This window comes from Uloborus diversus, chromosome 7, assembly GCF_026930045.1.
Source record: "Uloborus diversus isolate 005 chromosome 7, Udiv.v.3.1, whole genome shotgun sequence".
NCBI classification, from domain to species: domain Eukaryota; kingdom Metazoa; phylum Arthropoda; class Arachnida; order Araneae; family Uloboridae; genus Uloborus; species Uloborus diversus.
This window is the reverse complement of record NC_072737.1, coordinates 33,007,427-33,033,091: the sequence shown is the minus strand read 5'-3', so window position 1 is coordinate 33,033,091 and position 25,665 is coordinate 33,007,427. Positions and strand designations below refer to the sequence as shown.

The 25,665-nt window shown below is 31.0% G+C and overlaps 1 protein-coding gene across 1 annotated transcript; it reads right to left on the bottom strand.

The window, feature by feature from the left end:
* Positions 1-345: 345 nt before the first annotated feature.
* On the bottom strand, positions 346-25,665 carry LOC129226647 (ubiquitin carboxyl-terminal hydrolase 36-like). Its single transcript, XM_054861277.1, has 15 exons — positions 25,374-25,665; positions 23,820-23,930; positions 22,391-22,502; positions 22,249-22,316; positions 22,073-22,143; positions 19,765-19,928; positions 18,741-18,834; positions 18,354-18,479; positions 17,297-17,389; positions 16,468-16,513; positions 15,908-16,373; positions 14,882-15,858; positions 7,055-7,171; positions 578-681; positions 346-366 (listed from the first exon to the last, which is right to left on the bottom strand). The coding sequence occupies exons 1-15, from the start codon at positions 25,663-25,665 to the stop codon at positions 346-348; spliced, it is 2,862 nt and encodes a 953-aa protein (XP_054717252.1).

The following is a 25,665-nucleotide window of genomic DNA, read 5'->3' as shown; positions in this document are numbered from 1 at the left end:
AAAAAAAAAAGATTAGTGAAGAATGTGAAAGCAAACTTAAATGGTACAGATATGAAAAAATATTTTGTGAGACTTATCCAATTTAAGAAGTTGGTGGATCATTATAATCATGAATTAAGGACTGCCAGCAATAAACCTGTAGTTATGTAGTTAACAGAAAAATAATAAAATATAAAGTAACTATGGATAATCTGGATGGCCTAGAATGAAACCTCTGACCCCCCCCCCCCCCCCCGCCCTAAAAAAAAACCCCAACACGACATTTTATATATGTTATTAGATGGATAAGCTTGTATCTGGTTCAATTTTTGCTTCTGTAAAGTTTTCACTTTTCGAGTTATGTAGTTATCCTTCTAGGCCATTGAACTGTAATAATTAGCAGGTACTTTCCATGTTTTTATGTAACACTGAAGAATTCTTACATTTATGAAACATTTGAAAGTGTTGAGAAAAGTAAAATTTTACTTGCAACAACTTTATTTTATATTTAATTAACATAAGAAGATTCAAATAATACACAAAATTATGCATGCCTACAAATTTAACTACTATTACATTAAAAACAAACAATACTTACTTTTCCTCTATCAAATTCGTCATCATAATTGTCATATGACTTCCTATTTTCATGCTTGATGCTTGAGAATTCCCTGTAGTGGTTTCCCCCTTTCCATGTGGGCACTAAAAAAAAGTGAAATTATTAAATTTACCACCATACATACCTACTCAAATTAGCTGTTTATTTTCTGATACATTTGCCATTTTGTAAAAAAAGAAATAAAGTTGTTATATAAATGCTGAAATGATTAAAAAATATATTACTATTCTAAAAACAATGGAATACAAATATTAACTGCCATGCAATGGCAACTCATTGGTCATTCCAATGGAAGTTCACAAAACAAAATTTAAAAGTGAAATATGTAGAAACATTGTTACTTTTTTTCAAATTTAAGTTAGTTACTTTTTTTTAATTTAAATTTCTTTGTTTTCTGTTCCTTTTTCAAGTAAACAAACAAAATTTGCATTAAATCTATGTATGTTGTTTTTCATGCTTTTTTCATTTGGGAGAATGGTTTGAGCACTTAGTCTGTTATAGCTGTGATCATAGTGCTTCTTTATATCGCTCACTGCCGACAATAGTGACATAATAATTGATTTAAAACTGAAATTTAATGCTTTCTTGCCACAAAACACAACAAAGTGAAATACACCAGAGCTTAGCCCTGGTGTATTTCACATTGTATTCGTATATTTCTGCTTTAGCCCTGGCTATTGGGCGGTAATTTACTGAATACAACAAAGTGAGTTTACATAACTCAATTTAACTATTCCAAAAAGCAAGTTTTTAAAAAATGTATTTTAGATCCTGGCACTTATTTTTTTTTTTCTTGAAAGTTTATGTTTGGTTGCAGTTTCTGCTAATGAAATGTTTTTAACTATTACTGTCACTAAAATTATATCACATAGTTCCAAACATATGTTCAGATAAAATGTGAATAATGGAATAATAAATCTTCAAACTGAAGGATCAATAACGATTTGCCAAAAAAAAGTTAGCATAAAAGATTGACTAGTCACTTGGTTATAATATAGCATAGCTCAGCATAAATTTGTAATAATTTTAATTTAATGTAATATTGATACAAATTAAACCTTTTAAAAAAAGCTAAAATAAGACTCAATTCTTTCTTAACATTTCACATTTGTGTTATTTCCATGCTAATTTCAAACTTAAAATTTGATTTTTTATTTTATTGTTATGCTGATTTTAGACGATTTCAGATTGGCGGGGAAAACCCCGAAGTGGTTTTTCGGGGAAAAAAAAGTAGGAAATAAGAAATAAAAAAACTAGGAAAGGTAGGAAAAAAATTACTTTAAAAAGTAAGAAAAATAGGAAAAGATATGATTGCACACCCCAAGAGGAACCAAATTTAAACGTAAATTTCATTTCCAGAAGAAAAGATAAAGTTAATAACATAATACAGTCGACGCTCTATATAACGACCATCTCCGTCCCAGAGAAAAAGGTCTTTATAACGAGTGGTAGTTATAAGAGGTATAATTAAAAAATATATACACGGTCATCATGCATGCCCCGCTGTTCCGACAAAAATGGTACTTTTTCAAACATTCCAGTTAAATGCCCAAATTATTTTTATCATAGGAATTTTTTAGAAAAATCGTGTGCAAAATATTATGACAGAATATTAAACAAATTTTAAAGTAGAAAATATAGGGAGGAAAATGTTACACACTTGCAAATCTCCTACTACTACCACAACATTTTCTGAAGATAAAACCAGACAAATGTTTGCCTTTTTGACAGAAGTGATTTTTGCGAAAAATTATTTTCTGTTTCAGATATAGGTGATAAATTGTGTTTTTCTTGCTTTTCAAAGAAGCATTTAAAAGTCCCTCGAGAACCCCAAATTTTAAAAACCACTAGATTCAAACACCAAACTACCAACACATCTGTCAACTCCCTATTCTTAGGAATCTGGAAATTTCTCGATTTTTCCTCCCATTATTTTTTCTGTGCTAGCAGTGGTGAATGGTAATCTCTCCACCCCTCTCAAAGTTCGATTTGACATTGAAAACTTCAGGCAGATGTCCGTAAACAATAATCAAAGTCATTTCAAGCTACAAATTTGTTTATTGGAAAGAACACCAGAAATAGCCTCCGCTGAATTCAGTCGCTGTATTGGATTAAACGATACAAAAAGGTCGTTATAATGAAAGCAAATTAACATAGAGTTCATAGGAACAAAGTTGGGACTTTTACCACTGGTCGTTATAATGGGACGGTCTTTATAATGTGTGGTCGTTATAATGAGCGTCGACTGTATACAAATAATATTTAAGATAATATATAAATACAACAGACATGATTACACACACATACGTCAAGGGGAAGCAGTCAAATTTTAGATAAATTTTATTGGCAGGAGAACAGATATTTATCTTGTAATACCTTAATATAACATGCAGAAACTAGGTTAAGAAAAATGGAAATGTATTTTTCTATTAAACTTTTAAGTTAAATATACAAATACATTTGAATATTTATTAACCTGGTTTTCGCATATTATTTAGTTTTTCATGAGCGGCAAGCAGGTCTTTAGCATGCTCGAAAAGGTTTAAAGTTGGCTCATGCAAGTATGTTTGATTCATGTCGGTCAGGTTTTCACACAAAAATAAGATCAGATACTTTTTTTACAGCCCTTGTAATATAAATATATAAATGGAGAAAATAATTTGGTTTTGTTTGTATTGATTTTTTGAGAAATGACGTTGGTTATTGTTCTCATTTGACTATTTTGAATTCCTATGATTTTATTTTCCCACCGCCTCCCTCTGCAGTACCACTGTCGACCGGCCCCTCCCGATGTTGCTCCTCTAGCGAGCAAAGCCCCCAAGTTGTGTCCATATCCTACACACACGCATACATACACACACCTGCACACACACACACTCGTGATTTCGTGATTGCAAAAAACATAATTGGAATTCCAGATGTCAAAATTCAAATTAATTTTTAGTATATATATATATATATATATATATATATATATATACACATAAGAGCCTGAATAGATTATGTTGCACCAAACAAAACAGGTGCCAAAGAAACTTCGAGAATTTGGAAAAATTTTGCCCAAATAAGCACACAAAGTTTGAAAATAAATGAAAATTAATGATGAATACCTTAAAATTAAAAGCGTGGGTGGGGGGGGGGGGGGGCACTTTCTACGATATAATAGTATAAAAAAAAAGGTGAAAAAAATATTTTTAAAAAGAGAAAAAATAGATTAAGTTGAAAAATAAAGAAAATTGGCATTTCTCTCCTAAAAAAGTAAACATTCAGAAACATATCACATGTCAGTGTGAAAACCAAAAAATTTTGAATTTATTAGACGACACTAGTTACAAAAATATGAACACTTTTTAATAACAGAAAATGATCCAAAAAATGAAAAACTATTCAATCTGGTCTAAATCAAAATCAAGGAAGTTAAAGACACTAGGGTGCAAAAAGCATCTTCTAACAATGGGGTCGTTTCCGAAACTTTAAAAGTATTTTTTTCTGAAAGAGTGTGCTTCAAAACATAGGACTTGACAATTTAAAAAATAATTTGACAAAGTTTACTATTTAAAATAAAAATATTTAAAGCGGTGCGCTGACTCAATTTCATCTTTATGCTTCTGCGCTTGACATCGGAAATGATGAACTGCCATTCACTGTTGCCATAAATGCAGAGAGCAATATTTAATTCCCTTCTTTACTCATATGTAATGGCAACGATATAGTTGATAGCAAGCGTAGAGCGCAATATTTAAGTCGCTTCTGAATGGGGTTGTTTCCTTCAGTGAAAAGTAGTACTTTTAGTCACTAAAATTGATAGAATAAGCAAAAAAAAAAAAAAAACAACAACAACAACATAGACCCAGAAAAGGCTTTCATTTTCCCCAACAGTTATTTTTTAATTAATTTTTTTAAATGTTCGATTTTTCAAACAAGGCGTGATCTTGATGACGTCAGAAATGGCTCTTTGGCGCATCTTCGTACCGCGTTTCCAAGTTATGATAATCAAGAAGCAAATTAAAATTGCGCTCTACGCTTGCTATCCACCATATCGTTGCCAATACACGTGAGTAAAGATGCGAATTAAACATTTTGCTGTGTGAATGGAAACACAGAATGGCATTTTATCATTTGTGATGTCATCGGCAAGAAATGTAAACAATGAAAGAGCACCGATTTAAGTAATTTTTTTAAAATATTAAACTCAAACAACTTATTTAAAAATGGTCAGATCCTATGATTTTAAGCATGCTCTTTCAGAAAAAAACATTTAAAAGTTTGGAAACGACCCCATTATCGTAACCTGGAAACACCGTAGGCAGCAAGCCTAAATGTTTAGCGCTCCAGTGAAATACGCGGCAAAGTGCATCATTCGTGACGTCATAAAGACCACGCCTTGTTTGAAAAATCAGACTTTTAAAAAAGTTAATTTAAAACAAACTTGGGGAAAATGAAAGTGTTTTCTGGGTCGACGTTATTATTATTATTTTTTTTTTTTTGGTTGCTCATTCTATCAACTTCAGTGACTAAAAGTAGTACTTTTGACTGAAGGAAACAACCACATTTAAAACTGTCCCAGAAATAAACAGTATTTTTAAAGCGTTAAAGTGGTGGAATCAAGCATTAAAATCAATTTTCGAATTTTCTCGGGTACGTTCTGCCCATTTCTTTCTTTCTTTCTTTACAACTCTTTGCGAGGAAAATAAATTAATTTTCATAATCATGTTTACGCTCTGGAAGGAACCTTTCTAGAAGGACTTTTTTCACATTTATGAAAGTTTCCGCAACTTTCTTAAAGTGATTAGTTGTTGCAAATTTTTGTTATCTGTTGCTTTTATTCTGTACTAACGTCGATAAAATTTGTACAGGTTTTTCGTTTTTTGCTTCCTTACGTTCCTTTTAAGGTTTTACATTGTCTTTTTGTTTAAAACAAGCTCCATTTTACTGTAACGGCTTTTCCCGCACTTTTCGAACAGTCCCGCCGTTTAATGGAATTAAAATCTCATTCTAATTAACGGGTAGATAATATATAATTGTATCAGAATGTGTCAGTATCTATTTCTTAACTGTTTTGTTAAAACAGTAGGACAAAAATCGACGCAATAAAGAGAAAAGTCCACCGTAAATGTTGCTGCGGCAAAAAAGTCGCACTTTCGAAAATTCAACTTTTAAACACGCTAACGACGCTGCGTTTCTTCCAGAAATTACTATTCAGTCAATGATATGCTCACTATCTGCTCCTTTCCTTTTTCTTTTTGAAAAAGAAACATGCAAAAAATTATCGGTGAGGCATAGGAAATATAAAAATCAATGCACAATTAGAAGTGCTATACTAAAAAAAGAAAAAGTAGGAAAAAAAAAGGAAAAAGTAGGAAAAAAAGGAGTGGGCTTCAAAAAGTAGGAAAATAAGGAACTCTTCGGGGTCTGGCGGGGTAATGCTATAAATGTAAACTATTTTACCCACCCCTCAGGTGGGGGGCATATTTTATAAATTTGTCTAACAGTGTTCATTAAATAAAATCAATATATTTTATACATATTTGATCAGTAACATACTAAAATAATAAATCTACAAAAAAAAAAAAAAAAAAAAAAGCATTGGCAAAATAACATATTTGCAATTATACAGGGTGTTTTGCAACCGTTAGTCCTAAATGTATACTTCTAATTGCAAAAATGTTCACAATCAGGTGCTGAGTTAAGGGATTGAAAGTTTCAAGTGAAAATAAAAATGAGTCAAAAAATACAAAATGTAACTTTTTATACGGGCCCTAGGTACCCAAACTAATATTTAGAAAAATAATCTCCATTGAAAAACTATTACTGACACAAAAAATTTGACAGAATTGTGCGATCAAAATTCAAGGAGATATTCGAGATTAAAGTTTTTAGGAACCATACAGAAGATGATATTAGAACTTGTCACCCTTTCAGAAGAATGACTGGTTGTTGAAGTTAAAAAACCAAGTATTTATATTTTTCAATGCTATTAAAAAACGCCATGATATGCAAAAACACACAACAAAGCCTCGAACAATTTGAAAAACTACTCTATGCACACATATAATTTCAAACCTTTGCTTGAGGTTATATTTCCTCCAAAAGCTGTTATTGATGGTGAGTGTAAAATGGTGTAAGTCACACAACGCTGCATTTCATATCTCGCTGAATATTAGTTGCACCAATGTCAACCTTTTGGTGTTTTAATTATTCTTCAGTGAGGATCATTTCCCTAAATATAAGTTAGAGGACCTGGTCCCCGTATAAAAAGTTTAATTTTGTATTTTTTGAGTTTTTACTTTTAATTCAAACTTTCAATATCTTAACTCATTACCTTGATTTTGAACATTTTTGCAATTGGAAGTATACATCTAGGTCTAACGGTTGCGAGAATAAAGGTCTTGCAGGTTAAAACGGAACACCCTGTATAAACAATATATTTGCACATAATATTTTTAAAAAACTTACCTTTGGCTCCATAAACATATGATGAGTTTTTGGTAAGCTCTGCAACAACATTTTGTTTTGAATTTACTTGAGATTTGGAAGGAGAGGAATAATAACCAAGTGTCTTAGGCAGTTTATCTTAGGAGAAAACATCCAGCATTAAATCTCATACAAAGAAAAACATTTACAAAACATCAAATGAGGCAGTGAGAAGCAAAATGATGTAAGGGCTATAATTAAAAATTTGGAGGTAACCAGTACAAATGGTAGGGGAACCAACCTCTCCTCTGCATCAGGGCAAGAGATAGTTCTAGTAGTCCTGGTAGGTGCTGCTGTATAGTGTAATTAAGAAAGACATTTCAACAAAAGCCTACATAGAACCAGAACTTTAAACATGTTTTACTCAAAACTTTTTAAAAAGTTCACTTAAGGCCCTTTGCTTCTCATTGCCTCAAATATGCATTTATTTTCTTTAACAAAATTCAAAAAAATTCTTTTTCTTTCTGGGTTGTCATCAGACATGAAATCTCTGTTTTAGCTATCTTGGGAAACTATAATTAAATCTAAAGGCTTTAATTTGACTTTCAAAATTTTTACGAGACTAAAATGAGCAATGTCATATTACTTGTTGATGTTGATTTATCTGCTACTATCTTAGAAATAGTATTACTTTTAAAACATAACAGGGTTGCCACAAAAATTTAAGAATAAGATTCCATGACTTTTCCTGGTGGTCTTACAAAAAAATCCAGGTTATCGACATCATCCTACTTTTAGTAATACTAATATATGATATGCATTTTTCAATTTTGAATAAAAACCCTTTTTATAAAAAATGCTTTTGAAAATTTATAAACAATGGTTATCAAATCTTTTTTGTTTACAGAAATAATCTAAAACTTATTTCAATTCAGCATGCTGAAGTAAATATTTTACTACAGTGAAACCTGTTTAATTGACACTTGCGGCACACTACTTTAGTGCTCAACTTACAACACAGGTGTTCAACTGATAGAGGTTGATTTATAAAATCTATACTAATAATATAAAGCTGTAGAGTTTGTTTGTTTGAACGAGCTAATCTCAGGAACTACTGGTTCGTATTGAAAAATTCTTTTTGTGTTGAATAGTCCATTCATTGAGGAAGGCTATAGGCTATATAACATCATGCTACGATTAATAGGAGTGGAGCAGCAATAAAAAGTATTATGAAAATGGGAAAATTTACATTATAATATAAAATGCTTGCAACACAGAAAATACGTAGCCACAGTGGCTCGACCTGAAAGTGCGGGGCTTCGCGATCCAGTGGCCGTAGGTTCGAGTCAGCCATGAGGAAAATCTCGAGGGTACTTTTCAGAGAAAATCCTAAACAATGCTTTAAATGATTTGTAAAAATATATACATATACATTGTTTAATTTTTCTTATTAATTAATTATTAACTAATACAGTGAAGCACTGTTTATACGTTTCTCTTTTATTTGTTTTTATCAATTATATGTTTTCAAAATTAGTCGATGCAAAGTCTAATACACATTAACCTATACCTATTATACGTATTTTCGTTTCTATGCTTTTTTCATACAGTCCCTTCAAAAATGTATAAACGGTGCTTCACTGTAATATAAAGCTGAAGAGTTTGTTTGTTTGAACGCACTAATCTCAGGAACTACTGGTTTGAATAGAAAACCTCTTTTTGTGCTGAATAGTCCATTTATTAAGGAAGGCTATAGGCTATTTTTTAAAAATAAGATTGACTAAAATATTTAATTGAAAATTAAATGTTTAATTAATTGTTTAGTTCCATGAATTGAATTCTTAATAGATGGCAGGGTAAGTTTAGTTTTATGAATTCCTAATAGCAGACCCCAAAGTGGTTTTTTAGGGAGGGAAAAGTAGGAAATAAGAAATCAAAAAATTAAAAAAGTAGGAAAAGCAGGAAAAAAATCACTTAAAAAAGTAGGAAAGATAGGAAGAGATAGGACTACTCAACACATCAAGAAGAAACAAATTTAGCTTTAATTTTTATTTCTAATGTAAAATAAACTAATAGTATTTTTGATTGAAACTGTCCCAAAAATTTTTGAAGTATTAAAGAGATTTAATGAAAGACCGAGTCGCAAAATCAAAACGAAAGAAACAAGCTGACAATCATCAGTATGAAAAATAAACTGGTGGAAAACAAAGATATATGAAAATAAAATTCAAATAAAGAAACACTTTTCAACAATAGAGTAATAAGAAAATTTAAGTTTGAAAGAATAAAATACAATTATAGCGATTGCAAAATAATAATAATAAATCTCATATTTTGGTGCAATAAAACCATTTTAGTGAAAGATTTGTTTTGTCAAAAACGAAAACACTCCTTCGAGAGCATCCCTTTATCATTTGAAAAATACTTACACTTTCAGCTTCTGCTGTCATAAGCTATGGTACAAAAAGCAAAGCAAATACAAGTGTGCACCTCGAAGAAATTTTTCGAAAATTCGATTTTGTTCTTCTATTGCAATTTTCAGAACGTTTTCCGGAGCAAAATTATCATAAGATGGACATGTAAATTATCAAGTTATCATAACGTGGAACCGTAACATGGGCAAGCCAATTGGCGAGAAATTCACCATACGTTATTTGTAAATGTACAGGCGAACCAAATGACCTTTTAATTTTTCTACTACGGGGCAAAGCCATGTTGGTACCACTAGTTTATAATAAAATAATTAAACTAAATAATATAAAAAAATAAGTAAAGGGCTTGTATTATGCTATGTATCTTTAGCATTCAACATAAATTATTGTTTCAGCCACATCATTTATGGGGGTCAGTTGGGTCAATTTCTCCCCTCCCTGGCTTTGTTAAATTAATACTTAACTATACAAGTTTGTGCAGTTTTTGTTGTTTTCAGATAAAATTTGCATTCAGTATACATCCTTCGCTAGCCACTCCCAGGGGAAAAATTAAAATGACGGGCCAGTTTTAATTTTAATCAAGCAATAAAAAGGAATATTGTTTTATTAGTTTGAAGATTTTTTACCTCCTTCTTGTTCCAAAATTTTTGTCAACGGGAAAAAAAGGAAAAATCTATACATTGGTAAACATAACATTTTTATCAAAGACTAAGTTACTAATGTTTCTCTGTGCATGAAAAGGAAGGCATGAAGTTTCTCTCAATCCTCACCATACAACAAAAATATTCATTCGGAAATTGTTCACGACATTGAGAGTGTGGGGGGGGGGGGGGGGGGAGCACCTGGCATCAAATGCCTGTATATATATCTTTCTCCCCCCTCCCTTTGATCAGGCGCCCTAAATACAATAACTTTCAGTAGATACGCTACATGGGTATAATTGTTTTACTCCTAAAAGAGTAAGAGCCTGTCAAAAAATCTTAAATGTTCAGAAATGCTGCATTACCATAAACGTAGCACATAAAAATGATGAGCAACTCCTCGATATTGATGATCAGAGTAGAAAATGCCCATTAAAAATTTAAAAAAAAAAAAAAAAAAACACTACATATTTGCTTGTGATTCCATTCCCCTACTTTTAAAAATGTGAAGAAATAAAAACGGAATCTTGCATTTAAATTGATTTCGGATTTTTCTCCAAAAATTCGGAACATTTTGCCCATCTAGGTTTTGCCTTTTTTTTTCTTTTTTGCAACTACACTTTTTGCAAGGAAAGAAAATTAAATTTTATAAATTTATAATCATGTTTCCGATTTAGAATGAACAATAATCATATTTATGTATGAAAAAAGTTAGTTTCCGTGATCAGACACCAAAGTGGTTTTCGGGGGGGGGGGGGGGGGGGGGGGAGTTGGAAATAAGGAATCAAAAATTGAAAAAGTAAGAAAAGTAGGGAAAAAATCACTTAAAAAAGAAATAATAGGAAGAGATGGGACTACACACACGTCAAGAGGAAACAAATTTAGAGTAAATTTTATTTCTAATGTAAAATAAACTAACAGTATTTTTGATTTAAAACTGTCCCAAAAATAAAACGAAAGAAACAAGCTGACAATCATCAGTATGAAAAATAAACTGGTGGAAACAAAGATATATGAAAATAAAATCCAAACAAAGAAACTTTTCAACAATACAGTAAAAAAAAATTTAAGTGTGAAAGAATAAAATGCAATATAGCGATCACAAAAAAAAAAAAAAAAAAAAAAAAAAAAAAATAATAATAATAATAAAATTCATATTTTAGTGCAATAAAACCATTTTTGTCTAAGATTTGTATTGTCAAAAACGAAAACATTCGTTTGAGAGCATCCATTTATCATTTGAAAATACTAACACTTTCAGCTCCTTTTGTCATAAACTGTGATACAAAAGCAAAGCAAAGCAAACATCAAATTAGTTTTAGCTAAACATAATCAGCAGCTGACATGCATTCTTGCATAAACAGGGGCAGATGTTTCAATTTGAAGAAAAAGGAAAAAGACTGAAAATGCAGAACTAAAATAATTTTGTTCTTAAATAGAGGACATAAAATTTATAATAAAATAATTAAATTAAATAAATAACAAAATAAGTAAACTATAGGGTTTGTATTATTTTGTGTGCTTTTAGCGTTCAACATAAATTTTTGTTTCAGGCACATCATTTATGGATGGGGGGGGGGGGGGGGGTCAGTGGGTCAATTTCTCCCCTCACTGGCTTTGGCAAATTAATGCTTAACTATACAAGTTTGTGCAGTTTTTGTTGTTTTCAGATAAAATTTGCATTTAGTATACATCCTCTGCTAGCCACCCCCGGGAGAAAATCAGAATGACGGGCCATTTTTAATTTGAATCAAGCAATAAAAACGAATATTGTTTTATTGGTTTGATGATTTTTTACCTCTTTCTTGTTCCAAAATTTGTCACTGAAAAAAAAGGAAAATTACATGCATGGTAAACATAACATTCTTATCAAAGCCAAAGATCAGTTACTAATGTTTCTCCGTGCAAAAAAGCGAAGACATATAGTTTCGTTCGATCCTCATCATACGACAAAAATCTTCATTCGGAGATTGTTTACGAAATTGAGAGTGAGGGGGGAGCACCTGGTATCAATCGCCAGCATATATCTCTTCTACACTCCCTTTGATCAGGCGCCCTGAGTACAATAACTTACAGTAGATACACTGCATCGGTATGATTGCCGCACCCCGAAAAGAGTAAGGGTCTGTCAAAAAATTTTTATATGTTCCGAAATGCCGCATTGCCATAAATGCAGCACATAAATGTTATGAGCAACTCCTGGATATTGATGATATATCAGAGTATAAAATACCCATTAAAAAGAAAATTAAATACAGTACATATTTGCTTCTGGCTCTATCCCTCAACTTTGAAAAATGTAAAGAAATAAAAATGGAATCTCGCATTTAAATTGATTTCCTGTTTTTCTCCAAAAATCGGGAACGTTTTGCCCATCTAGGTTTTGCCGAGTTTTTTTTTGCAAATTTAATAACCATGTTTACGATTTAGAATGAACAATAATCATATTTATGTATGAAAAAAGTTTGTTTCCGCCATTATTTTTTAAGTAATCCGTTTATGCGAATTTCTGTTATATGTGCCTTTTATTTTGTACTAACATCAATAAAATATGTACAGCGTACAGGTTTCTCATTTTTTGCTTCCTTACGTTCCTTTTATGGTTTTTCATTGCCTTTCTGCTTAAATAGGGCTCCATTTCACTTGTAATCAACTATACAAAAAATTGGCAAATAGGAAATTCGGCTTTTCTCGCACTTTTTTGACAGTCGGTCGTTTACTCTAATTAAAGCTTCTAATTGAGGGGTAAATAATATATAATTGCATCAGAATGGGCCAGTATCTATTTCCTTGTTGTTTTGTTAAAACAGTAGGACTGAAGTCGGGGCGATAAAAAGAAAGGTCAATCATAAACGCCGCAACGGCATAAAAGTAACTTACGAATATTTAACTTTTAAACACGCAGACGCCGCAGTGTTCCTTCCAGAAATTACTGTAGTCAGTGAATTAAAAACTTAGGATTCGCTTGTTTCTTTTGCTTTTTAAAATTGAAACATGCAGAAAATTATTCGTGTGGCATTGTAAAAATAAGAAAAAATTGCACAATTAGAAGTGCTATACTAAAGAAAGAAAAAGTAGGAAAAAAAGGAAAAAGTAGGAAAATAAGGAGAGAGCTCTAAAAAGTAGGAAAAATAGGAACTCTTCGTGGGGCTGTAATAGATGGCGGGGTAAGTTCAACTATTCGAGAGAGCGCTGGCAGACAGTGTCGATAACAGAGAGAAAACAATCCCCAGGCTATGTTGTTGTAATCAGCGAAAAGATTTTTGAATGACTTTTTTTTCGATGTTCAGGTACATAATTTGAATTTGAAGTATTTTTCTATTGGGTTTTGTTTTCCTTTTTTTTTTCAACATTTGTTTTCGTTCTCATAGTTGAAGATAGTTACTTATTTAAGTAAATAATCTGATAGAATAACAAAATTGATATTGCTGCTGTCAAAAATTAACAGCAAAATAAGAATATATTTGCTGTTTAATAGTTTCAAACTTAAAAAAGTCAGCAACTCACTTTATTGTAATTTTCTCTACTTTTTGGGCATTCGTAATTTTTTAAAACCGTACACATTTAACATTTAGATTTTCATGATACATTGTATATTCAAAGCTCAAAACTATTAAATGCTTTGTTAGATGAAAGTTAGTTGAAATGGTTACATCCCCACAACTAAAGCATATCTATCTTCACCATTTAAGGGAAAAAATTACGAAAACGTATTTTTGCCAGGACGTTTTTCCACTTATTGCAAAAACTCAAGAACCCTACTTCCTATTTTTCAAATATTTAACACAAGCAAACAGGATAATAGACTTAATAACTTTTTAAACATATATGTACTATAGTGTTCGAATTAATTGCGTCAAAGCTATTATTTTGCGGACTTTCAAGTTAACTGCAAGCTAGATCCAGCAGGTCCCACTAAGTTATGCTATCTGTCTTAATGCAATCTGGATGTCAGTTTTGATTGCTTAGAACTGGTTTAGATGAGAAATTTTGAATTCTGAACAATTCTTCAGATTGTTTCTGAGAGAGAAGAAAGTTATACTTTGCATTAGTTCAATTTACTATGCTAAAAAGGGATACCACTCCTGGAAAGTTAGCAAAGATAATCACACTTAACAGTCACACATCTAAAACTGAGAAAATACTACTTCCATGATTAGTATTAGAAAATCAAGCTTCTCTGGGCATCTGAAGAAATGCATTCAACTGAGCCATTTCCTCTTCAAAGAAAGGGCAAATGTTACGGAGAAAAGAAAAAACTTCAAATTAGGATAAGTTCCCACTCAAAAGCAGCACTATTAGACCAACAAGAACTAGCCAATATATTATGAGGTATTTACTGTCCATTGGTAGTAATATTTGTTGTTTGAAACTACAGCGGAGACCTCTCACTGTTGGTCAGAAGAGAAGTCTAAAGTTAAGATTTTCCAATACCAACCACAGGAAATATTTTCCTACCCCATGGATCTGTGCCCGTTAAGAACGATTATCTTAGGTGATGTATCCTTATTTCGTACCCTACAATGAAAGAATTGAAAGTGTTACTTTCTCTTCTCACAGAAACAAACTGAAATTTTTTTCAATATTTCCAATTCTGGATGTCATCAGAAACAATGTCAAAACTGACATCCAGATGACATTAAAACAGACAGAATTGCTTAGGAGAACCCACTGGAGCTAGCTGGCAGCCAAGTAGAAAGTCCCTGAAAAAATATTTTTGTCCCAATTAATTTGAACACTAGAGTATATATTTTAATAACTAAATTAAGAACTACGAGATAAATGAGAAAAGCTACCTTTTGATGCAGAATGGTGAACATTCTTAGTATTCTCTTGGGTTTTTTCAACCCACTCATATTCTATTTTACTACTGGAACTTGAACTACTAGAACTTGAATTGCTATCACTGTCGCTTTCTGATCCATCATCAGATTTATTATTTACATATTTTTTTAGTGATCTGTCATCTGAATGTCCACTAGATACACCATTTTGTTGCCCTTTCACTTTCTGGCTGGACGAGTTTTTATGAAATGCATCATTTTGTGTAGACGCACTTGGTTCATATGTGTTACATCTGTCTGAGTTTTTCGTGCTGAACTTAAAATTTTTGTCTGAAGAGTTTAGTTCTTTCTCTGAGAGTTCCTCTGAATACTTATGTTTCTTAAATAATGGACCAGATCTGCTTTCATTGTAAGAAAACTTGGAGTCTTCAAGAACTTTCTGATCAGAGTCACTACATTTCCTTTTGAGAAAGGAGTTGCTTTCCCTGCTGTGGATTTTTTCGTTTTTATAAAATGTTTCGTTTTCGGAAGATTGCCGGCGAAAATTACACTTACTAGAAGGCGAGTTTTCTTTCGAATCACTTCTATTAAGTCTATCATTTGAGGATACTCTTTGAGATGCACTTTCACTATTTGCAGTTTCTGGTGGACTCTTGGTCTGATTCTTTAAAGGAAATTCTGGTTTATCAACCCCTGAAGAAGTGCCTGAATTATTTCCTGAGCTAGATTTGCTTTCTTCACTAAACTTGTCATCTGAAATGGAAACACTATTTGATTGTTTTTCAACTGGAGAATCTATTATTACCTGCCACCCAGCCGTAGTGCTGACACTATTACTTGAATTAGAAATAGGTGAAGCAGGATTAGGTGCTTCTGTCACTGTCCATGATTCAGTGGCTATAACTTTAGTGCAGGAGGTATTAGAGGGTATTGCAGATGGTGAAGATTTAGCATTAAAAACAGATTTAGAAGGTTTAACAATATTTTGACTAACATAGGAAAATTCATTATGTTTTTTTGTGACTATTTTCTTTAGACCCTAAATTTTTGTTTTCAGCATTATTTACATTAAAAGCATCAGTTCTTTCAGCTTTAGTGTTTGATAACTGCACATTTTCATTCTCATCCGAAGAATCAGATGAATCTTGAACATAAGGCACAAGTCCGCAGAGGCTATTATTTGTGTTTGAATTCACTGGAGATGGTTTAGGTTTTTTATCTACAGAATTAACAACACTAGGAGACTTATTCAAATCGGAAGAATTGGAGATTCGAAAGCCGAAAGAAACCCGATCCTTCCTGTTGGGAGACAGTGAATGGTTTTTATTAGTGGGAGAAAAGTTGCGATCTTTCTTAAAATTTGGAGAAAAGCTTTGTTGTTTGTTCACGCTTGGGAAAGAATACACAGATACTTTGGCAGAGGGACTTGAGGTAACTTGATTTATTTCATTCAAAGGTGAAGGTTTCGGTGTGGATAAGTCGGGAACTTTTTTATAGTTTGGACCTAAAAGAATGGAAACTAATGCAGTAAAAGAAACCATTGGAGTAACAAAATGCTGATATTACAAATGCTGATTAACAAAAAATGTAATACTTACTTGAAATATTTCCTTTCATTACAGAATTCTTATTTTCAAGGCATTTCTATAAAAAAGATAAATATAAAACCAAAATGAGACACATACATCATTGAAATTATTATACATATTGAAATAAATGACACACAAAATCACCAAAAAATATGTCTACGTATTCTTTGCTTCCCCCCCCCCATGCTGTTTAGTGGATAGCTTAGAATAAATTTAAAAAGCTTAAAACAATTTTTTTAGTGTAAGTTTGAATTAGAGGACCTTTTTTTCATTACTAGAAAATGTGTGTTTACAGCGAAACCCAGTGTTACTTTCGTAGGCAACATGTTAAATAACATGCAAAGTTTACCATTTTGCTCACTGATATGAATATTTTTTGCTGCCTGTTAAACAAAAGTTCGGAAAGTCGCCACCACTCATTGCGTGTCTTGTCAACAATATAAAAAGTAGGTTCCTTCATTAAATTGGTTCTTTGTGAGTTTAAAATGAGTTTCAGTACTACAAAAAAGTGTTTTATTGATTAAAAAAAAATCAGTGTTTTATCAATTTTTAAACAAACAATGTATTAGTGTTCAAAATTGTTTTGATGTAAGTAAAGAGTTCCCCCCCCCCCCTTTTTTTTGCAATTTAAAGCTATCACTTAACTTTAAATTTTGGTTTGAGAAAGTAGCTTGAATGTTCAATATGTTTCAAATACTAGGAAAATAATAGAAAAAGTATAGATCCCCTATTTGATAATATTTCAGAGGGAGTAAGATCTATATTTTATCATTATTTTTTAAATCAAGATACATTTCAGTTAAAGTACAACCATATTTTATTAGAATTTCTTCATTACCTTTAAGAAAGAGTTTTCTGAAGATTCCATTTTAACATAAAATAAAATATAAGCACCCTGGTTTAGAACCTGGTTCAAGCTGACTTGATGAACCTGAAAATGATACAAAACATGGCAAACTTCATTCATATAAAAATACTGCATTCATTTGAAAAAATCTAAAAATCAAAATGAGAGAAAGAAAAGAAAAATGTGAAAGGTTGAGTGAAGAAACTTGGAAAAACCCTTCTCTCTTATTTGTAAATTAAAAAAAGTTTGTTGAAAGAAAAAAAATGTAACTAAGCATGTAAAAGGGAAACATATTAAGGCCTAATAGGAGATGGAAATATTTCAATTATAAAAAGCTAATATGAAATCAGAAAAATCATTAAACAACACAATAAAAAATAAAGAGTCTTCATAAAGAACCAACTGGTAATGTATCTTTTAATATTGAAGTTGAGTCAGTATTGATAGAATACGTGAAGCACAAAAATATTATTTCTAGGTTTCATTACAAATTCCATAAAAACAAAATTTTATTAGTTGAAAATATGATATCAAATTTACAAAAATCACCACATAAATATAACCAACAGTCATGACATAAGTACTTTCATTACATTAATAGTGATAATTCACAAGCAGAGCATGGTTCATGTTGTATGACTGATAGAGAATACAGGTAACTTTCAATAATCAGTCCTTTACATTCCAAAGGTTGGCACCTGTAATATTAACTTTAAAATCAAATCTTACTATTTATTGGTTCATTTCAAAAATTTAACCATTATTTTTCAGCTTTTCATTTGTATAAAATCTGATTGTTAAAATATTTACTGCAAAAATCAATGAGATTAAAGAGACTCACGTTACACATTATGTAAAGACAAATGTATACAATGAAAATTGAATCGATTATTAAAATTCTATGGAGTAACTATTTGAACCATTTTTAGGATTCAATACTGGATGAATTTGAAGCATTTGGTAGGATCATATTACATGTTTCATTATACTTTAAAATACAATTCAAAAAAAAAAAAAAAAGAATAATAGAACAATTTATAAGACATACCCTCTGATCATCCATTATGTACCAGTATCCGTTTGAATTTTTAACATAGCAGTAATAATGTCCAGAATTGCAAGAAGCTCCAGTGTGCACTAATACCGCATTCAAGCGATACAAAACAGGATCACCCTAAAAAGATCATAAATGGAAAATTTCAATCGATTTTTTTTTTTTAAAAGCATGAAGTTTATATTAAAGATAATTTTGATTCCTGCATTAGAATGTTTCTCAGCATTCTATAACAAATTGCCAGCTGATATAAAGTGGTCTGTGGATTAGATTAGTGTTGTCAGAATGAGTTTGAAAATGCTAAGAATAAAATTACTTTCCTTGTTGGTAGAACAACCATACATTTATTGCAACTTTGTTTGAAAAATATGCACTACTTACTTTGGGTTCAGACATATATGGTCTCATGTTCAGTTTTTCAGGGTAAGTTATTTGTTTTGTGATTTTCCCTCCAAATGATCGATTATAATCAAATCTAGAAGAAATAAAGAAACATCATTAGGAATATAAGTTAAAGTAAATTAATTATAAAAACACGATTAAGGCACAAAGTACAACAACCAGAAGATTAAATAAAATCACTGGCCAGTAAGTTTTTTATTCAGTTTTTCAAGCATTTCAGTTTTGTAAGCATTACTAGTCATACTAGTAGAAAACATAGTTTTTTGTCCATAACATAACTTCTAGATTGAAATTAAAAATGTAATTTATCTAAAATGCAATTTAGAATATTATTATATGTTAACAGAGATACATTAGTATAACTTGCTGAAATCAAAGATGCATAAACAAGTCAACGTATTTACAAAAATGAGATCAACCAGCACAACTATGACTGATTTGACAACAAGTAATATACCTGCAAATAGTTAAGTCCTTTGAAATTTAAATTTTGATTAATATGTTTATAGATTTAATATGAAAAAACATAAAAAAAATGTGAAAAAACATGAAAACTTTCAAGTGTTGTGAGATATGTAGTCCAGGGAAAACTGCTCAAGGAGCATGTTTCCTAGTAATCAAATTCCACTCAAAAACTGTTAAACAGTGAAAAAGCTTTAAGATTTTTACTTTTGAGACATTGAAACCAGTTATTTTGCTGTGCTCCTTGGGTTAACGGTTCTGATGTTTAAAACTATTTCAATTGAAAAAAGAATAAACAATTGTATTTTTCAGTGGTTGCTGCTCAAAAATGAAAAGATATGCAGAAAGAAACAAAATACGTAGAAACTTATTGAAGATATAAGACACTTTGACATCAGCTTATAGATGCTTTGCAGCATGCCTCTTTTCTCCCTGTAGCACCCCAGAGTACTGAGGCATCCACTTCAGGAACCCCTCAGATAACCAATTAACCTTTTCTGACGTTCAATTTTTGAAATTGAAATGAAAAGACATAACAAACCTTTTTAGTTGAAAAGTTGCAACATTCGGAGCACGATATACTGTATACTTCTTCTGTGCAGCAACACTCGTCTTACATTTCGGACAACTATATGAGTTGTCTAGGTGCAAGAGCTCTGGCTGAATAGATTTTTCAAGTGCTTTCTCCAAACTGAGCACATTTTGCTGCAATGATAAGAAGGAAACACTAACCATCAAAATACACATTTAATAATTACTCGTAGCACATCTAATCTTTTTTTTTCCTGGTTGAAAATTGATTCAGAAAAATACATGATTGCAAATCAAAAATTTAAGTCGAGAATCTAGAGGAATATATAAATATAATAAAGTGATAGTTATCTACAGCATTGATGAAGAGGTTTTATGTTACACAAGCAATACTGAAATCAGTGCATTTAACACATAACTGGAAAGAGTCTGAATTAAAGAGAAAGCTCATATAGTATTAAACAGTTGTATTGCTGAAGATTTTAACATAGCAGTCCTGCCAACCTCAAGGAATTTAAAAAAAAAAAAAAAACAGTAGATTGAGTCAAGTTTCAAGGGAGAAAAAGGGAAATTTTAAACGACGTTATTTGAGTAAAAGGTATTGTATTATAATAAATGTATGGTCTAGCATTTCTAGCTCAAAATAGAATAATTTAATACATAAAATAAATACAATCTCAGTGTTCTAAAATATTCAAGTAAAAGAGCATCCAAATGACATATGCTTAATGAAACATTTGGTTATTATGCAAAACATTGATACAATTTATATTCATGCCATTAGTGCTAAGACGCTAATGTCATCTAAACATTGATTTTAATTATGTCAATTAATTGAACAAATCTGTACAAAGTGTAAAAAAAAATGTCACATAATCATGGGAAACCAAAGTAAGTACTCAAAAGGAAAAAAAATGTCATCACAGAATTTTCAGCTGCAGTACATGTCAAATAGGACAATCATCTTTTATTTTAAGAGTATGCTTCTGTTTTTTTTTCTTTTTTTGGCAGGGAAGGGGGGGGGGGAGACACCCCCAAACAGGGGATAAAATACTTTTGTACTTTAGCTCAATAGGCTTTGCACAGTGCATAGTTAAGGAAATTATCAGAAAAAAGACAAACCAGAAACAGATGCTAAAAGATTGCTGCCAAATTACATGAAATGCAGTAAAATTGCGTAAGCCTTTTTCCTACGTGCATACAAACTGCTGTACAGATATTTATATGATGCTGTTGCGTCTTAAAAAAATCAAGAAGCTATGGCAGTTCCGTCTATTATGTTTATGAAGAATGATTTTGACTTTATAAATCAAAATCTCGATCAGTTATGAAAAACAATGATCAAAACCTAAAGAAAAACAGGAAAAATTGAAACTCAAACGTAAAACTGGGAAAAAGGGGCAAAAACAGGAGAGTTGGCAGGGCTGACAAAGGTTTTCAAGCAACTTTTCTAATTAAGGTACAAAAATTATTTTCTTCAGTAATTTTTTTCAAATTTGAGTTTTGTGTAGGACATTGCTGTTTGTACATGGTTTTTGTACAAACAGCTGTTTGTACAAAGTGTTTTGAAGCACTCAAATTTCAGGGGTGATATTGTAATCAAGTAAAATATTCTGAAAACAGTGAAATTTTCTGAAACTACTTGAAAGCTTGACCTCTCCCCTCCTCTTCAAATATGCATACACATATCATTGAAAAAAATCATTTAAAAGTTTTTTTTTTTTTTTTCAAAATAATTTTTAAGCTTTAGAATGTATTGTTAGTTCATTTTCAGAAACTGCAACCCAAAATTTTCAGAATTTTAGTATTACGAACACCCCTGCCTAATTACTTCCACTTGGTAAAACTAGGTTTTCATTTCCAAAATCTTAAGATTTTCAAATGCATGTACTCATGAAATTTATACTTGTTTCCTGGAGCTTGGGAAATTTGTCTCCATATTTATGAGTTATTTTTTTCATTATTCAAGTCTAAAATATTTTATGTAAATTAAAACTGCAATTACCAATTTATTTCCTTGTCTTTAATGTCAAAAGTAAAATTTAATTTCTTATGTTGAATTCGTTAAATTTTTTTTCAAAATTATACGTGTGTTTATGACTTTGCTATGCAACATTAGTTGTATTAAACTTATTAAGCCAAAATTTTAAAGGATTTAGAAGCGCAAAATCACTTGCATAGTTTTTCTAGGATATAGTTCTGAATTTTTTAATAATAATTTTTAAATATGCATATTTCTAGAATAATTTACAATTCAGAAACAAACTCTTAACTGAAAATAACTTAATTAGAAATGGAAGATGTTTACATATCAATACCTTAACATCAACAAGGATTTCCATGAAATGATCATACTTGTTACTTTTCGTTTTGCAGCTCAAACACGTAACTACAAGAGGAGAAAAAAACAATTACACATACATATATTTGCATAAAATTTTTAAAATACAATAATAGACGTATCAACACTCAATAATTTTATAGCATATATTACCTTGACTTCTGTGATAACCACCAAAAATCTGATTAATAATAGTAGTTTCTTTACTTGCAGGATCTAACCTGTGTCAGAAGAAGAAAATTAAAACCTATCACAAGAACAAACATTAAAAATGCTACTTGAGAAAATAACTTACTTTGTACAAACATTTCTTTGGGCTAAACACGACTGCACCAAATTATCTATAACAAATCTAAGAAATTCATGTGCATCTTCTTGCCTGCCATATTGGAAGTGTTTTGCAATTACTAAAAGAAAAAGGATACCCCTAGATAAATATAAGTGCATTTTTTCCCTAAAATAAATACAATACAGTTAATGAAACCCAAATTGAAGAGAATTGATTTAAATAATTAAACCAGTTCAGAGAGTATAAGGGGCCATTTACATATTTAAAGAATGAGCTGGCTGAAAAGAGGGGTTATTTTCATCTGAAGGGAAATGCTTTGCGCCTCATTCTACTTCTAAGGGCAATTACAATAGTTCCTAGCGGTTTCAAAGAGATATGACCCCTACTCCACTTCATACATAGGGAGAAATTAGAGGAGACCACGTTCAATGGGTCTGCATGACTTTTTTTTTTTCAATGCAAACATACCCTAAGATAGCTAGTTAAAATATTTCACTTCCCTCATTCAGTTTTGAACTTTAGCAGACAATCAAAATAAATAAGAATATATATAAAAAAAATAAATCTTTACATTATGAAATACAGTGGAACTCCGATTTTACGTTGTCCGTTTCATATGTTATTCCGCTCCCAAAGTCATTTTCTGTCGGTCCCTGAAAAAGCTATACTGATTAAGTTAAAATATTCCGGATTATATGTTACCCATTTTCAGAAAGTTCGCTTAATACATTTTTCTACAAACAGATCAAAATAACTTTTCATCTAAAAGACTCCCACAAACTTTTTTTTTCAATTTCTTTTATTTTTTTCAAGATAAATTTGTTTTTCTCTGATTATCCCATCTTTCTTCATGGCAATTTATGATTAAAGCTGCTGACATTCTTGAAAATTTAGAAGTTGGTGATACATGTATCGTCTGATCACATCACGAATTCCATCAATATCTGATACTTCCTGCTTTTGATGATAATGATGAAGACGAAGAAATAAGCGAGGGTGGCCCTACAGCTGATCAAGCGATTCTAAGCGTAAAAACTCAAACTATTTTTGTTTGTAAATACCAATTAAGAAGTAAATTTACAAAAAATTGTTAGTACCAATGGTGTTATAAATTAATTTGTGGCTAAAAAAAAGACAAGAAATTACACATTATCCCAGCTGCGTCTTGGATAAGAGTATTTTTAAACAATATGCTTCGATTTCTTACACTGCCTTGATTTTATGTTTTCCCGCTTGGAACGTGTTTTATTACTGGTTTGACAGAAAATGTAAAATTGGGATTTCACTGCATTTCACTTCTAAAAAGCGAGAATGGAGGGGAGGGCACCAAATCAAGTTTATAGCTAGTGTCTACAAAAGCCATAGCTACAAAAGCCCTGGATATATGTAATAATCAACATTTTAGAAATCATAAAACAAAAGCAAAAAATCATACATTTGAGACGTTGATATACATCTAGTGGCTTTATAATTTCTCCAGTTTTACCAATTGCTCTCTTCATATGTTTTTGAAGAACACACATCATGCAGAAACCAGTTATTGTGCCTGCAAATTCAAACAAAAATTATGAGGAAATTTGTTAACAAGAAAAAACCACAATAGTTAAAAGAAAAAAAAACCTTATCATAAGCAGGGCTCCAACTCATTTTTAGAAAGTAAGTTCCCTGACTTTTCCACAAAATTCTAGACTTTTGAATTTGAGGTTTTCTTTTTTCTGAACCTAAAATTTATGATTTCCTTTGCAATACATTCAAAAATGCTTAACACAAAAATAAGAGGACCGAAAAATTTTTCCCAATAAAATAATGCTGTGTTAAAAGATTCGTATTGAATTGAATAGTATACAGTCCAAACCATTACATCATTCTGTGTCACCTGATTTTTCATGTTGGGCGTTATTGTGTTTAACATATTTTACTGATATAAAAAAGACTCTTAAGCAATTTAACATCAGCTTTAGAAATCATTTCCTATTGTGTTAAACATAATAATGCAGTTGAATTTATTTTGGCAAGGTATTTTAAACTATAGACTCCTTGAAGAAACTCATCTTAAATAAATTTATACAAATTATACAATCTACTTAATGCAAAGGCAAATGAAGCAAAAGATTATGTTTTTCCAGGGTTTTTTTTTTACTAGGTTCTTAAGGTTTTTGATCAAAATCATATTACTTAACAACTCCAGGTTTTTCTTACCCATGGGAGCCCTGTAATTGCCATTGAGTAATAATTTTAGAGTATTGACAACGTTAAAACCATTTTGCTTAAAAAAAGAAAAAGCTTCTATGGTGGAAAAAAAAATGCATTTTGTGATTGGTTAAATATGAATTGCAAAAGTGTAGAAGATTATAACTTGCAATACAACATAATTGAAATATTAAAATGACATTTAACAAGTTTTTAATAAATTAATACAAACATTTGCACAAACAAAAAGGGTGCTCTTAGCACCTGATTCATTTCAATTTAGTAATCATTAAAATGCTTTGTTAACTGGATGAGTTATTATAAGCAGAATATTTTTTATCCATTAAAAGCATGAATGCCATGAAATAAACTAGCAAAAAATGACAAATTGCAGTCATATAAACACTGTAATAAATTTTACCAATGTGAAAAAAACAAGACGTAGTAATACTCTGCTATTCCCTCTTAATGTTTAAAAACTTATATAATCTCAGAGTGAGACTTTCTTACAAATTTTTTCTCTTTGATGGCATCTATGAGTGAAGATTCCCCAAGAGTCTTTGGGCCTTCTTACTAAAAAGCCAGACAAACCAGATCTCTCTAACAAAATATTACACAAGGTGTAAAAAACGAGGAAATTTGTTAGAAAATGATTAAAACGAATTTTGAATAACAAGGTAATGCACACACAATATTTTTACATCCTATTAAAATCTCATAAATAGAAACATTTGCTAAAAAATAGAGCTGTGACTAAATAAATATAAATATCAAATTTGAAGTACTTAAAAAAACATACACTTAGTAGGGTGATCATTGTCATGCAACAAGTAATTTGCCAATGGTGGACAATACGTCAGACATTGAATCACAGTGTTCATAAAGCATGTATTTCCTAGGTTGTTGAGGCCAGCTCCAATTTTGTGAACTTGCTTCCATTCCACATGGATCTTTCCAGTGTAGAGCTGGACTTTAGGTTCTTCTATGCCATCATCTGCCTTTTCTTTATTTCCATTCATGGAATTATACGTATTTTCTAAATCAGGAGGAGGAGGAAAAGACTTTTTAAATGATTCAACAGCCAATAACAT

Coding starts and splice junctions, on each gene's coding strand:
- LOC129226647 (XM_054861277.1), bottom strand. CDS start 25,665: ATGTTATTGGCTGTTGAATCATTTAAAAAGTCTTTTCCTCCTCCTCCT. Junction 7,172..14,881: donor TCACCATTCTGCATCAAAAG/GTAGCTTTTCTC, acceptor TTTTCTCCTAAG/ATAAACTGCCTAAGACACTT. Junction 682..7,054: donor ATATGTTTATGGAGCCAAAG/GTAAGTTTTTTA, acceptor ACTTTTTTTTAG/TGCCCACATGGAAAGGGGGA.